Source organism: Wickerhamomyces ciferrii, contig 00074, assembly GCF_000313485.1.
Source record: "Wickerhamomyces ciferrii WGS project CAIF00000000 data, strain NRRL Y-1031 F-60-10, contig 00074, whole genome shotgun sequence".
NCBI lineage: Eukaryota > Fungi > Ascomycota > Saccharomycetes > Phaffomycetales > Wickerhamomycetaceae > Hansenula > Hansenula ciferrii.
In genome coordinates, this window is record NW_011887666.1 from 40,859 (window position 1) to 57,657 (window position 16,799).

The 16,799-nt window shown below is 27.6% G+C and overlaps 1 protein-coding gene across 1 annotated transcript; it reads left to right on the forward strand.

Annotated features, from left to right (window-relative positions):
• Window positions 1-11,664: 11,664 nt before the first annotated feature.
• Window positions 11,665-11,970, forward strand: BN7_2824 (uncharacterized protein; the record flags this gene model as incomplete). The annotated part of the gene is made up of 1 exon (XM_011276584.1): window positions 11,665-11,970. The coding sequence occupies one exon, from the start codon at window positions 11,665-11,667 to the stop codon at window positions 11,968-11,970; it is 306 nt and encodes a 101-aa protein (XP_011274886.1).
• Between the last annotated feature and the right edge of the window lie 4,829 nt (window positions 11,971-16,799).

Genomic DNA, 16,799 nt, shown 5'->3' on the forward strand with positions numbered 1-16,799 from the left:
GTATATGAATTTCAAATCATTGTTTAGTATTGATCAAACGCTTATATAATTGTAATTTTATCACAGCGGCTAATTTTTTTTATTATATAAACTCATGAAGTCCCGTTTATTTCTTTCACATCTATCACCATATACCATGAATACTCCATGCATGATTTATTTAGACAGAAAGCATGGATTTGGATCCTCATGTTAAATTCAATTTTTTTACCATAATTGGATTAATATTGTTAATATAATAGTGTCCTTTGCATAATTCTTAGCTTAAATCTTATGATCTTAAGTTGAGGGCAAGTTAAGCAGGTAAGTATTAGTTCATTAATAATTTGAAAGTTCATTAAGAATTTATATGTGTTGGATTCTTATATACTATTCATATACACTTGAACAATTGTAAATATGATCATAAGATTTAAAATTATAGATTCTATGACATTGAATAAATGATTGTTTTATATGTTTTAATTTAATCTAGGATCTTGAGATTCTGTAGTTGATTATACTATTCTTTCAATTATGAATGGATCTAAATATAACCTTTTAAATGCTTTTCTTATCAAACCAATTGATTTTATAATTATACAAGAATCCCATAGGAATATGAAACCATATTATAGATTGTGATTGTTAAATGATTATGTAGCTGGTTAGCGCTGTGTTCAATATACGAAACAGAAATAGATGAATACAGCGGTATCAATTGATTATAATACTTGACGACGTATATGAGCTTCAGATCATTATTTGTTATTTGTTAAACACTTATATAAGTTAATTAATACGTAGATTTTTAGAAATTAATTTGTGGTTTTGATCACAGCGGCTAATTTCAGAATCTTATATAAAGTCATGGAATCCCTCTTTTTTTGTCTAAAAGTTATTTGAGCTCATATATTTCAAACGAGTATACTTACAACAATAGTCATTCAGCACTACGTTAAGGGATTTTTTTTTGGGTAACATTCTTTTGAGAGTCTCGATAATTCATTTCATCTTGTGTTTCTAAAAAAGTCATCCTCTGTTTCTGGATCTATATAAAACCATCATGAATAATACTAGTGATTAATTAGAAGGTAAGTTATGAGTTAATTGATATATTTTGTTAAAATCTCAATAAGAATTCATACATGTTGGAAGATAATCAATTGATAACATGATAATGAGATATTCTTATATAAACTATTCATATACACTTTAACAAATCAGTTTGATCATATGATTTTGAAATTAATAGATTCTATGATTAATAAATGATTGTTTTACATTGTTGATATTTTGTAGCAGATCTATCCCATTTCTAGCGCATACAATGTCTTCTTAAGATCCAATAATCATTAGAGATCTCTAATACAAGTTAGTTTCTCTCTATGTCTTTGAGTTTTCGCTTGAGGTTGTAACTTGTCAGTAGCCAAAATCCCGATTTCTTCCTAAAATTCAGGGGGCAATTTTAGGGGAATATAAAACAATAGAAAAATCCTTTTTTCTTATCTTTTTTTGCAAACGAAAGTCTTTAAGTACAATCATTGGAAATTCGTCAATGAACCATTAAGTGTTTTGGGTGTTCCTCTTATATTTTTGTTCATGGACTTAATTAGAGCTTCTTTGTGTCTTGAATATCCACATGATGATCACTAGTAAAGTTTAATCTGTATATCCAAGTGTTTTGTCATTTAGAGGTAAATGTTCTTAACCAGATCTAAGTTTAATTTGAAAGATTATTAGTTTATATGCTTAGTTTATGATAATGTCTTTTCAAATATATGTGTTGAAGAAATCATTGTTTTATTTATATTGTTTGAACAAGATGATTGATAAGACTTGATGATTTTGAAATAAAGATTTTTCACTTGGTGTTTATGATTATTGTAGATTTGAGATTGACGATAGTACCTTAGCAGATTAGAGAAGTAAATTGAATGGTGAATATTTAAAGATACTTTAGTTGGTATCTACTTTATAGACTTCTTCTGTACGTACAGCTAACGACTAAAAAGTGTGCGAAATTAGATTTTTTTTGAAAAAACAAAATTGTCCAACTGTTGCATTGGTTTAAATCTTGTACCTAAATTGGATGATAATTCAGAATATCTAGCAGAACTGGCTTTAAATGGTTTTAATTGTGATTCTTTTCTCCATGATTCCATTTTGATTGTGGGTGATAAACATATATGGACTATGAAAAACTTTTCACAACTAATTGGTTCATAGTCATATCTTCATATCTTCTTTACTTGGGAAGCGGCGTTACAATTTCAAAATGATTGATTGATACATTGAACGATTTAATTTCAATTTATAAATTAATACAAATCATTAATATACATATCACATGAGAGTCTATTGTTACTTCATTTTGAAAATATAGATGAGACAATGGATTCTTTCATGTGTTTACAATAATTTTCTATTATAAATGGGAGTCCTTATAAAGTAGCCCCCTTATAAAGCGATGTAGTGCACTTATATCACCATTTAATTGGTCTTATAAATAAGACTATGGTTGCAATATCTTAGCTACAAATTAAATTATCAAATAATATTCATAATTTGAGTAACTATACAGTAGTTTCATTCACGGAGAGTTTAGGCAATGATTAAGGCCTTTTCAATGGCCTAGAGTTGAAGTGAATTGGGTCATTCAGTTAATGCTTTAATAACTGAACATATAGCTGAAATTTCATTTCCATAAAAACACTTTTACATTCTCAATTACTAAACAAGTGTCTACTTAAAACATAAATACACATAATATGATCATATGATTCAAAATTCAAATTCAATATCAATATCAAATCTTAACGTCGATCAGAAATAAAAATAAAAAACATTGCATGATTCATGATGTTGTCGAACGTCGCGAAAAATAAAGTAGTATTTAAAAAAGCTGGGAGAAAATTCAAAACAAATTCTAAATGATTTCTTAATGATTTCCTAATGATTTCCTCGTACGTCTGGCTCCTGTCTTTGGCATGGCTTATTTTTTTGAGAAATTTATCTTATTGGGTACCCATACAATCCAACATATGTCTGCTAATTCTAACTAATTAGAATCTATTTGTACAGTGTTTGTGGAGTTTACCGCATTCAACTCATAATTCTTTGTTAACTTCACAATTTTCTTACTAGAAGATCCAAGATCTGAGATGTATTGATCATATAAATTAACCATTTATTGTCTTTACATACACCAGATCGATTTCAATAATCCATATATAATCCAATGATTTTAATCATAAGAGTGTTTAGCAATATAATGGAATTATTTCATCTTTTTTTCATTTGTTTCCTTGTAGACTAAAGCATACCTTTGACTATCAGTGGTCTAAACGATCTCATGATTGTATGTATTAATTACCTCAGAGGATTAGTTTAATAGTTATACATGAGTTAATAGAATCATCCAATGTTAAAGAAAGTGGACTCATATACAATCATAACATAATCAGAGTGATTTTGTATACTGATTAAGAAGGAATGACACGCGTCCATTATATGTTCATGAGCTGTGATTATATAAAGTTCACTATAGTAGATTTCATGACACGAAACACGCGTAATTTTATCACGGCGGCTAATTTCAAAATTTATATATAAACTCATGAAACAATTTCCCATTTTTTCAAATTAATGAATATATCGCTGAGATATACACTTATTCTTTAATTGAGTTCGATTCTTTGTTCTACTTTTCATTTTTCATTATTGGGTAATTATCAATCAAGAATTGTTCAGATCTTTCTTCCAGAAATGTGAAAATTGAAGTTTTTAGTTCGTTGAAACACCAACGTCCAGTATTATTTAAGGTAAGTTGGTAAGTTATATAGTTCATTTAATAATTTAAGTTGAAAGTTCAATAAGAATTCATAATATACTTGATATATTAAATATGAGATATTCTTATACATACTAGATTCTTAAGTACACTTGGACAAATCAATTTGATCATATGATTTTGAAATAATAGACTCTATGATAATGAATATTAAATGATTGGTTTATTACCTATTTTTAATCTTGATATTTTGTAGCTGTTTGATATTTTTACTTATTGAACTAGTATGGTTATATGAAAATTCGTAAGATTCGCCAATGTTATACATCACAGAATCAATGAGGCACAACAACATCCATATTGTTCTTGAGTTATATGGTCATTTGAGTTTATAACCTTGGTATCTAGTTGTAGCGCAGCTATATGGTTTAATTGGGTTTAATGTTCCTGTAGATTGTTGGTAACTTTGAAATCAAAATATTAAAATTTTTAAAAAAAAAACACACACGATCACGCGAAAAAATAAAAATATAAAAGGGAGAGTAAATCCACAAACTAAAAATAAAAAAATCCCTTATAAGTTATTTTGGTGATCCAATGAGATAATTATGGGGGTGCAACCTGAATAATTTCTAATAGTTCTATGGATTTTCTTTTGCTATATCTATACATAAGATCATAGTCATTCTCAAATATGATATTATCAGCTAGCTAGATCTGTGATGTCTTGATTATAAAAATGAACCACATTTTTTGTTTTTACATAAATCAGATTCAAAATTAATCAATAGTCCATATATTATTCAATGAGACTAATCATAAGAACATTGTTTATAATTAATATCATGGTTATTTCATCTTTTTCATTGGGTTCTTGTAGATGTTGATCATTGGCTTATTGTGTATGGCCCCAGATCTTATTACAAAGTCTTTTCAGTTTATATCAATGTATCAATCAGTACAGCGGTTAACTTAATTAATATATATAATGAATGTCAAGCCAGATCAAAGGTTTATAGATAATCTAATTAATCTACACAAATCAATTCAGATTTAATAGATCTTATAATCTCTTAATGAACATCTGATTGATTGTATTGAATTGTTGAACGTTTATATACGACTTACTTAATCAGCGTAGATCTTGGCCGCTGATTTTATAATTCTATATAAACTCATGGAATTCCCCCTTTTTCAAACTGATCTTTCTCATTTATAAATACAACGAAGTTTTTGCACAGCTGGTTTAACTTTCATGGTTATAGCTGGATATGTCTTTTGATTTATTCTAGTCTTCATGACGAAATATTGATAATTTTACATCATGAAGTAGATGGTAAATTAAGATCTAAATGACAAGTTATGGAACATAATTAAAACTCAAGCGCTGGGTTTTCAACACAGTTTAATTTTAGGTAAGTTATAATAACATAAATAAGAATGTTAATTGTTGATAAGAATTTATACATGTTGGATTGTTGATGATCAGGTAACATGATAATGAGATATTCTTATTCAAATATACACTAGTCAAACAAACCAATTTGATCTAATGAATTTGAAATAATAGATTCTATGATTGAATAATATGATTGTTATGCTTGTTTTTAATCTTGATATTTTGTAGCTAGATCTGTTCTATTCGGCCAATATATTACAATCCATGAAACTCTTCATTAATCAATCATTAGATAAGGCAACACAAGTCAGTAGTTCTATATGTTCAACTATGATCCAAATTGATTCAAATCTGTGGTTCTATTCTTTGTTTAATGATCGTTGTCTTTTATTAATAGTCAAGATCCCGATTTCTTCCTTTAAATTTCAAGATGGGATATTAAGGGGTACATATAAAAACCATGAAAAAATCCTTTTTTTCTCAATCATATAAATATGTATTCACTTCAAAAAGTGGCTGTGTTTGCTCTTATTCTGTTTGCAGGGTTTTTCATAGGTTTTCATCTTACACTAGATTACGTTCTTGATTGATGCTTTCTGTTGAATAGCTGGACTTTAATATTGTCAATTATTATAAGAATTAGTTTATTTCTTAATATATTGGTTTCCATGGTGAGTATCAAGATACTGTATTGAAAGTCAATTTATTAGATTGGGTTTGAAATTCATTTGAAAGATTAATAGTTTATGTGATTAGTTTATGATGATGTTTTTTTAAATATATGTTGTTGAAGGAAATCATTGTTTTATTTATATTGTTTGAACAAGATGATTGATAAGACTTGATATGATTTTTTGGAATAAAACTTTTGAGCTTTAAGTTAATGACGTTATTGTAGATTTGAGAATGGTGTAGATTGAAAGACACGTTTGTTAAGAATCAAATTAGATAGTACTATATCTATGATTATTAAAAAATCTCGTTACCATCAAGAGGTGCGGAATTAGTGTCGTGAATTTGAAATTTTTTTAAGGATCAATTAGATTACAAAAACCGTCGGTATATAACTCTTTTTGAGGATCTTTACGTTAAAGGGCTTTGTGGAAAGCTTCAGATATTCCACTGGATATATGATGATTAGCAGCTATTTTTGTGTGCTTGATGACTCCTATGATTGAGTATCCACGTTATTCAATCGTTCAAATTGATTGATACATGATATAGCTCAATTAATACAAATAATATACACGTCACATGTGAGTTCTTTTGTTACTTCATTTTGAAATACAGACGAGACATTGGTATCTCTCATGTGTTTACATTTCTTTCCTATAAAGTCGGTGCTTAAGTAGTTTTGAATATTGCAATCCATGGTGTTACAGTGTTACTATTGATTAATACTTCGACAGATACAAGTGATCAGTCTAGGACACAACAATATTTTTCTATGGTGACCATAGCATAATGTTTCTAAGTATGGATATTCATGAATTGGAACCTTAAGGTATCTAGCGTATAGCGCTATATTATAATATTATAATTAATATGAATTTAATGGTGTTTGTTCGAAAATTTATTTGACGAGATCTCGGTGAAGCTAATTTGATCTGATGATAAAATTAAAAAAAAAAAAAGTATAAAAGGAAGATTGAAGATCCACAAAAAGTAAAGAATTCATCTTAGTTATTGTATTTTCACCAACCGTTATTTGACCAGATTAGAATTGTTATGATAATTAATCCAGCTAAATTCTTCCTATTGGAAACTCAAAGATAGATTCTTCTTTTCAATAAGAACTTACCAGTTAGATCTGTGATGTTTTGATTATATGAATTCACATATAATTTATTGTCTTTACTTAAATCAGATTCAAAATTCAATTATAATCCATATATTATGATCCATGATTTTTAATCACAAAAGTGTTTTTAATATAATGATTATCTTATCTTTAATAGCTTTAATTGTAGAGTATCTTTAATCAATTGCTTTATATGGTATACCACATACCACCCACATCTTATCGTTATACATATATTAAACAAACTCTTTCATATAGATATAGCCATTGTTTCTTGATTGTTTATGTTATTTTATACAGCGGCTAATTCATAACATTCAATGATTCCATATTGAATTCAGATCGAAGTAAACCGAGGATTGGAAAAACTATATACATGAATCAAGTGTGATCTAATAGCTAGTTGCAACTATGAACTGGATGATATTATATTGTGAGATCATCATGATTGAACACTAGTATATAATTGTTATTCAATATTGTAGGTATTGAAATGTTCTTATATAATAATCAATTTTGTATAATTTTATCACGGCGGCTAATTTTAATTACACTGCGCTAGACGTATAATATATAAACCCATGGAATTCCGGCCTCTTTTCAAAATTATTCAGTACATTTCAAATTCATTTCAATGTTATAACTCAATTAATTCTTATATTGATTGTTACTGATTGAGAGCGCCTGGCTTTGTTCATAAAGCTGACGTATAGTTGGATAGCTGGTCTGAAGGAGGGTTGCCTTTTCACGGGAACTGGCGCTAGGTGAATTTTACCTTCCATTTTGTGGAATAAATTTGATATGATTCAAGGTAAGTAATAATAGTAAAACAAGAAGTTAATGAAAGTTCAATAAGAATTCATACCATGTTGGATTAAGATGACATGATATAATAAGACGTTCTTATTTTACATACTAGATTCATTTACACTTAAACAAGTTTGTTTGTTCATATGATTTTGAAATAATAGATTACATGATTAATACATAATTGGTTTAACCATTTTTCTCAATCTTGATCTATGCTGTAGCTGATTGTAATACTTCTGAATTAGTATATTCGTAAAATTCTTCTAACAAATTCTATTTTACAGAATCATGCATGAGGGGGAAATCACAAAAACATGAAAAATATAAAAGGTAAGAAGAATCCACATTTTGATCTATAGCGCTTAACATAATTGTTCAGAACTTTTTATATATATCATGATATTTGAAATTTTTGGATAAAAATTTTTCAGCGAGTTAATTTCTTCTGTTGTTAGCTGACTCTCTGCATGCAATATAATGTTATTAATTTTGTTTAGCTCTAGATCCACAAATAAAGTAATATTAGATTTACTTCATTTAGATATTTATATTTTCCTCTTCTTGATCGTTTATTATTACATATTCAGTTCATTGAATGATTGATATATTTAAATATACAGATTGTTGATTTATCACATCTATTCTTCTTAGTTAACCTTTTGAAGATGATTGATAATATTAATGATTGATTATGATAATTATAGTTATTCTGTAGATTTTCACTTTATAAACATATTCTTGTTCTGTAAATATTCAATTTGATCAATATCATAAATTATTTTAGATCTAAGAATGTAATCTAAATTAAATCAATCATTATAGATCTTCAAATATCTCAGCGGCTAATTAATTTTCAGTAATTCTAGTAATTCAGTACCTCCATTATCAAACTTGATTGATTCAATTTTATCTAGCCAAGATCTCAATTTGTTCCTTAAAATTCCAAGGGTGATTGGTGATAGGGGAGGTGGGGAATTTTATCAAATATAAAAACCATAGAAAAATCCGTTTTTCAATCAATTTATATAGTATCAACTTGAACTTTTCTTGAGATATGTTTACAAAAAGCTTACCCCAGTAATCTTTGGTGTGTTTACATAATGATCTAATGGTAGCTCGGCGCTCTTTTTCTGGATCCATATTCAATTATTTGGTATTTGGTGAGTATTAAGATAATATTGAGTCAATTTATTAGATATGGATTCAAAGGTCATTTGAAAGATTAATAGTTTAAGTGATTAGTTTATGATAATGTCTTTTTAATATATGTTGAAGGAAATCATTGTTTTATTTAAATTGTTTGAACAAGATGATTGATAAGACTTGATGATTTTGAAATAAAGTTCTTTTAATTGAAGTTGATGCTTATTGTAGAGTTAAAATGGTTATTGTAGAGTTGAATAGGATGACTCTTCATACTAGACTAGATCAATGGTTTAGTATATATGATGTAGATTGAAATATACTAATTTGTAAGAATCAAATTCTAGTGGACGTGCTGTTTATTAAGAATAATATTCGACGTTGTCAATATCATGCTAGGGGTGCGAAATAATTTTAAGCTTTTTGAAAAAAAAATTCAAAATTTAAGGATCATCTTAAATTATACAATTTATAAGACTACGAAAAGAGACATTATATCTTTTAAGAACTTTTTAAACATTCTGTTCCGAGTTTCAATCAATCCGTTAGCTCTAGGGTGTGTATACACTGACTGGTATGAATTTTGATACCTTATATGATTTGCTTAACCCTTGTTATACAATCTTTCAAAATGATTGATACATGAACAATTCAATTAAAACAAATCACTAATATACATCACATGAGAATCTTTTTGTTACTTCATTTTGGAAATATAGATGAGGCAAAATGGGTTTCTTTGTGTGTTTACATTTCTATGATTCTTCTAGTTCAAGTAGTTTCCAGTCGATGTAGTTCTTGTAGAATCATTACGCATACCTAATTACAGGCACAAATATTTGATTATGTACGCGAAAATTTCAGTATATAAAGGGGAGAAAGGATCCTGAAATTTCTTTCTTAGCTTAATTTTTGCAAACCATTATTAGTGAAAAAAAAAACAACATCTATGTGTTTTTTCATTAACAATTTTGTTCTTGGATTATCTGCCTGGGATTTCTTACAACTTTGGGTTGACAGCTAATATTGATTTGATCAAATTCATCTTTTAAGCCTTAAAGTTAATTTCTCAATACAGCTAATTGGTAAATATTTCGACCAGATGATTGGTATTTGAAATGTAATGATCATATGATTTAATAAGTCATTGATTCTACATCAATCAGATCCAACTCCATTATCCATATATAATTTAATGACTTGTTTAATCATAGAGTCAACAATAATATAATGATTAAATTTCATCTTTTTCATTAAATGTGTTCTTGTAAAGTTCTATATATTTGATCGAAGTCTTATACAGCATAATAATAGGCGCTAATTTCGTATCACATAACTCTTGTTCAACTTCTTGATCTCTGATAAAGTCTTTTATATAGCCATCAAGTCTTAAGCTAATTATCACAATCTTTCATTTTCCGTTAATTGTCTTGTAGAGTTGGATCGTTGATGATTTTTGTACTACGACTCGATATTATATGGTTCAATCTATGATGAAATCTTCCATGTACGTCAGGTTTTCAACTGATCAGTTCGATGTTTTATACAGCGGCTGATTTTTAAATTACTATATAAAAATGACAATAATTGCATGGTTTCAGATCAAAGTAATCGTTCAGATTAGAAGATTCACCTAGCTCTACGTGAACAAATGGGATAAGATATAATTGATAATACTAAGTATAATCATATGATTAATAATTGTTGATTGGCTATTATTAACTGATCTCTTTCGTTGTTACTTAATTTAGTGGAAATTTTGAGATTTTGTAACTTTATCACGGCGGCTAATTATTATTTTGATTATTATATAAACTCATGGAGTTCCCACTTTTTAATTATCTCTTCTATCATCTTTTGTTTGAATGTTATATATAACAACATGATGGATTCTTACAATTTATTTTGGTTTTTGAATACTATACAAGGCAGTATTTGTTGATCTGATTAACTGAATAGCTGATCATATCATGTTGGGTATCTAAATTTTAACTTATAATCATCTTGTGTTCCTGCAATTTGGTTTCTTCTATCTAAGTTTTTTCTTGCCATATTTTTGATTGAGTTCAAGATTCATGAATATTCGATATATTCAACTCAAGGTAAGTAATTATATAGTTCAATAAGAATGAAATTCAATAAGAATTCGTACATGATTAAATCATGAGATATTCTTATATACTAAATTCACATACACTCAATCAAATCAGCCTAATCATATTATTTTGAAATTATAGATTTTATGATTAATTATGATGATTGTTTTACTCTCTTTAACTTTGATACTTTGTAGCTTGATCTATTCGAATTTCGTACGTATGTATTTTATATTCGTAAAATTCTCCAGCATTCTATTACAGAAACATGCATAAAGGGGAATCTTGAAAACTATTATATAAAAAAAGTATCCACTCCTTTTTAAAACTACTTATATTACACAGCTATAATGAGAAGTTCAAGCGTCCAGGATTCAGTTGTTGTCATAAACAAATGAATCAAAATTTCATAGAGCTATCATTTGATCATTGAGTTGTTTTCAGGAGAAGAAATTTCTATAATCCAGTGACGAACAGATAATTGATTATTGAGTATAATGAATAAGTTATTAAATGAGAATCAAACTCTTTCAAAAAGTATAAAAAAGATCAATATATTGTCTAAGCTTGAATTTAATTTTCTTTATCATCTTTTTTCAAATACTACAAATAAATACAAATAACTATACAAACATTAAACAAAATGGGTATTACACTTGAACAATTATTGAAGCTTAACGATGAAGACGAATTCATAGCTGAAAAAGCTAGACAATATGAAGAATTAGCAAGAGAAGAACATAAGGCTAAGAATCCAACTTCAACTGTTATTATACAAAATTATGAACAATCTAATCAAGATCTTTGGCCAACTTTAGGTGGTGCTACTGCTGCTTCAAATGAAGATGCTTCAGATATTAAACATTCTAAACCAACTTGGTGTAGACCAACCAAGCCAAAACAACAACAACAAGAATCAAAGGAATCAGAAGAAACCTCAAAATCATAGAAATATGAAAGGTTTTAATACTGGTTTGGTGGTAATCAAGCTGATAATAAACTTTAAATATTGTGGATATTCTTTTGATGAAATCTTTTAAATTGATTACATGTTGCTTTCATACATTATCTATCAATTGTAGCACCGTATGCACCCCGTGATTCAACTTGATCAAATCTAATCTATATTTACTCTTTGTTTGATATTTTCCAATCAAGACATCAAGACCATGATGTTGGATCCCGAATCCTTCCACAAAATCAAGGGGAAATAGTGGGGGTCAATATAAAAACAAAGAAAAATCCTTTTTCCTTTCAAAATTTATATAAGTATGAACTTTTCTTTATTAACGTTGATCTTGTGGAAGACGGTGTGTAATTCTTCGCTATGGATATTGGTTGATCCTGTTCCGCTTGATTCAGGTCTATTATTTCTCGTTTGATATTAATTTCATCGTTTTGTATTTATTTCAATGTATTGGAGCTCAATAATCATGTTGGGTTTTGGTAAGTATCAAGGTAGTATCCAGTCAACTTAAACTAGGTGAATTTAAAAGTCATTTGAAAGATTAATAGTTTATGTGATTAGTTTATGATAATGTCTTCTTATAAATATATGTTGAAGGAAATCATTGTTTTATTTATATTGTTTGAAGAAGATGATTGATAAAACTTGATGATTTTGAAATAATTTTTTTCTTTACTCAAGATAAATGATGGTTGTAGAGTTCAGTATGATGATACTTTATACCAGAGAAGCGGCTTAGCAAATGATACGTATAATCTAGATTGCAAGATCTCTCTTTTGAAAGAGTTTAACTATATGTAATTCTGTACTGATGCACAGCTAGAAAAAAATCTAGTTAAAGTCGCGCGACCAAAAAAAAGTAAAAAAAATATAAAAGGGAGAAAAAATCCACAAAAAGTAAATGACTTCTTAGTTACTTTTATTAATCCAATTATGAAATATTGATTCCATTAGTGGTGAAGTAATAACCATTATGACAATCATTGTTAAACATTTTCTGTTTGTATATTTGTCAATAGATTAATCGTTCTCTTTGTATGAAATTATCAGGAAACACGGATGAGATGATGAGATATCTGTGATGTTTTGATTATATGAATTCATCATTTATTGTCTTTACATAAATCAGATTCAAAATTTAATAATCCATATATTATGATCCATGATTTTTAATCAAAAGCTAGTCTTTTTAATATAATGGTTATTTTAAGATCTAATTTAATAGTTTTATTGTAGAGTATCCTCAATCAATGGCTTAATATGGTATACTACCCACATCCTATCATTATACATATGTTATAATCAACAAAGTCTTATATACTCTATATAGCCACCACTTCTTATATTAATATGTTATATTTCATACAGCGGCTAACTTGTAACGTATTAAATAATTCCATGGATCATTCAGATCGAAGTAAATCGATTGTTGGAAAATTTAACTACATCTAATATTTAGTAGCTCACTGCATGTCATGCTATATTTGAATTCGTTAAAATCTCCAACAAATTTGTACATTCATGAATATTGATATGAGGCCGAAGAATCACAAAAACATACAAAAAATATAAAATGTAAGAAGAATTCACTTTTTGATCTATAGCGCTTAACATTTTTCAAAGCTTTGAAGTCAAATTTTATGTCGAATATCTTCTGAGGCAATTCTTTTTCTTTAATCAAATTAGAACTATGCTACTAGTTCTAATTATAAAACTTGATAACTACCATATATTATTGAATATATGAATTCATAATCAAGAGCTGGGTGAAATTACAGCTAATTACATATTCAGATCATTGAGTTATTGATATACTTGAATATACAGATAGTTAATTTATCAGATCTATTCTTCATTAGTTGAAGATGATTGATAATATCAAAGATTATTTTTTTGATGCATTAAATTTTGTAGACTCTGACTTCAGTATCTTCTTGTTTTGTAAGTATGCAATTTGAAACTGTTTTTGTGGTATACGATTAATTAAGATCTAGATCTAAGTCTAATTTCAAAGTTATCAATCATTAAATCTTCAAAGATCTCAGCGGATGTATGCTTTATTATTATTAACTCATTTATCTCCATAATATTTTAGCTTAAATTGAATATTGGAATCTTTTCTATATCTATTCTCTGTCTAATGTTTCTTATCCTGCTAATCATTTCAAATTTATGATCTAGCCAAGGTCCCGAAATCTCCCTTAAAATCAAAGAGTCAAAGATATAGGGGGCATATAAAACCATAGAAAAATCCGGATTTTTTCTCTCCATTAATATAACATAGTCTTAATTAGTAATTCCCTTTAGCTGTTTATTTTTTATGAATGTTGTGCCCTTCTACAGTGAACTAGTTAAGTTGGTATTTTTCTATAACTCTGATCATGTCGGTTTCTTCATTGATGTTTGCCATTGTTTTATTCAATAATATTATAAAATATTTGATTTTGAGGAACTAATGGTGCCAGTTTATTAAAAGTTTACTTCAATATTCTGGTATTTGGTAAGTATCAAGATAATATTCAGTCAATTTATTAGACGGATTTAGAAGTCATTTGAAAGATTGATAGTTACTGTGATTAGTTTATGATAATGCCTGTTTATAAATACACGTTGAAGGAAATCATTGTTTTAATTAAATTGTTTGAACAAGATGATTGATAAGACTTGATGATTTTGAAATTCTATTGTATTTTAACTTGAAGACGTTTAATTATGTAGATTTTCAGTTGTAATGGTAATACTTTATATCAGAATAAAGAAATGGTTTATTTCATGGTGTAGATTGAAGGAAACTGATTTTATTAATGTAACTCAATTAATTCAATTTTAAGAATTTTGATGTTGTTGAACATTGTTGAACATTGTTAGGAGGTGCGGAATTAGCAATTTTTTTAGAAACCCATGAAATGGATTTTGGTGAAGAGAACCGACAAAAGGCGGTCTGGGCCACACTATATACTACAAAGTTAGTGATAGCATATATAGGTGTGTATACTCCATGGTTAGGAAACCCATTCTTGTTAATCAAGAATATAACTATATAAAATATCTAGTGGGAAATTAACCCATTTATATATTTGATTTAATGAACGATCAACCAATGCATAGAATTTAATAGAAAAGTTAATTTTCTATTCGCGGTTTATTCATGTAATGTTTGAATTCTTAAAATTTTGAAAAAAAAAAAGATCCTAATTGATTATTAGTCTACAAACTAAACCAAGGTCCAATACATAAAGCCTGTTTGATTACAGTATTTTTCCTCTCATCAATCCCGTTAGTTCTGGGATGGTAGTTTGATGCTAAATGCTAAATGGATATTTTATTTATGAGATCTAGTATGATTTACAATCCATGTTATTCAATCTTTCCAATTGATTGATACATGATTTAGTTACAATTCAATTGATAGAAATCATCAATATACACATAACACATGAAAGGCTTTTTGTTACTTCATTTTGGGAATAATAAATGGGACAACGGGTTCTTTCATGTGTTTATATTTCTCTAATATTATAAGTTCAAGTAGTTTCCAATAGATGTATAGAATCATACTTACAACTTACAACAAACAGTACAACTTTAATTATTTACACGCGAAAAATAATTATAATCCAAAAGGAAGAAAGGATCCTTAATTTTTTTTTTGCTTTGTACTTAACATTCATTTCAAATTAGCTTATAATATCATTGTTGTAGCTTTTGAAACAAGTCCTTGTTGTTTGTCAAGTAATGATTATTGTCTAATTTGAATGGGGTGATCTAGTCTTTAATTATTGTTTCATAGAGCTGTTTGATGCTTTTATAGCCTGAGATGTATTGATCATATAAATTAATCATTTATTGTCTTTACATAAATCAGGCTCAAATCAATTTATCCATATATTATTCAATTACTATTTTTTCACTAGTTTGTTTGTTGATATATGGTTATTTCATCTTTTTCATTTATTTTTAGTAGTGACGAGTGTCCAGTTATATCAATTTGGTTAAAAACTTATACAATTCATATATATCATGGACACCAATTGTCTTAGATTGATTAGCACAATGTTTAATATAGTGGCTAATTCTAGAAAGTAGTATATATAATTAATCAAGAGTAATTCTTTGGCCTTTTGGTAAATTTAGAAGACCTCTACATAATGAATTCTTTGGGATTTATAGAAATAGTTAACTTATAGTGAACTGATTGATCTTATGTCCATTTTCCTGTATTGAAATTAATCGAACGTTGAACTCATAAACGCGTTTAAATTAATATAACGCGTGTGTAGATCTTGAAATCAATATATTTTATATTATCATGGCGGCTAATTTTATAATTTTATATAAACTCGTGAATTTTCCCTTCTTTTTCAAATTTAACAATCTCTATCCTTTTACTAATTAGATTGAACAGTTTGAACTGCAGTTTGATACTTACAACAGCTTTTTTCCAGAATTGTAAAAATGTTATGATCTTTTAAGAAAGTGTTTTATTGGTTTCCAGGTAATGATTTGAAGGATATGTTTCTGAAGAATTTTCCTTTTTAATTTATATCGATGATTGATCAATTCAGTAGGTAAGTTATAGCTCACCAATTAATTTGAATTATAGGTTCCATTATAAGAATTCATATACAGGTTGGATAATTGTTTTGATTATAATCAAATAATTACATATGAGATATAATCTTATATTATACTATAGGTTCATATACACGTTCAAACAATTGATATCAAGCTGATCATATGAAATTTTGAAAGAATAGATTCTATGATGAATTGATGTTGATGTTTTACATCTTTTAATTTTCAGGTTTTGT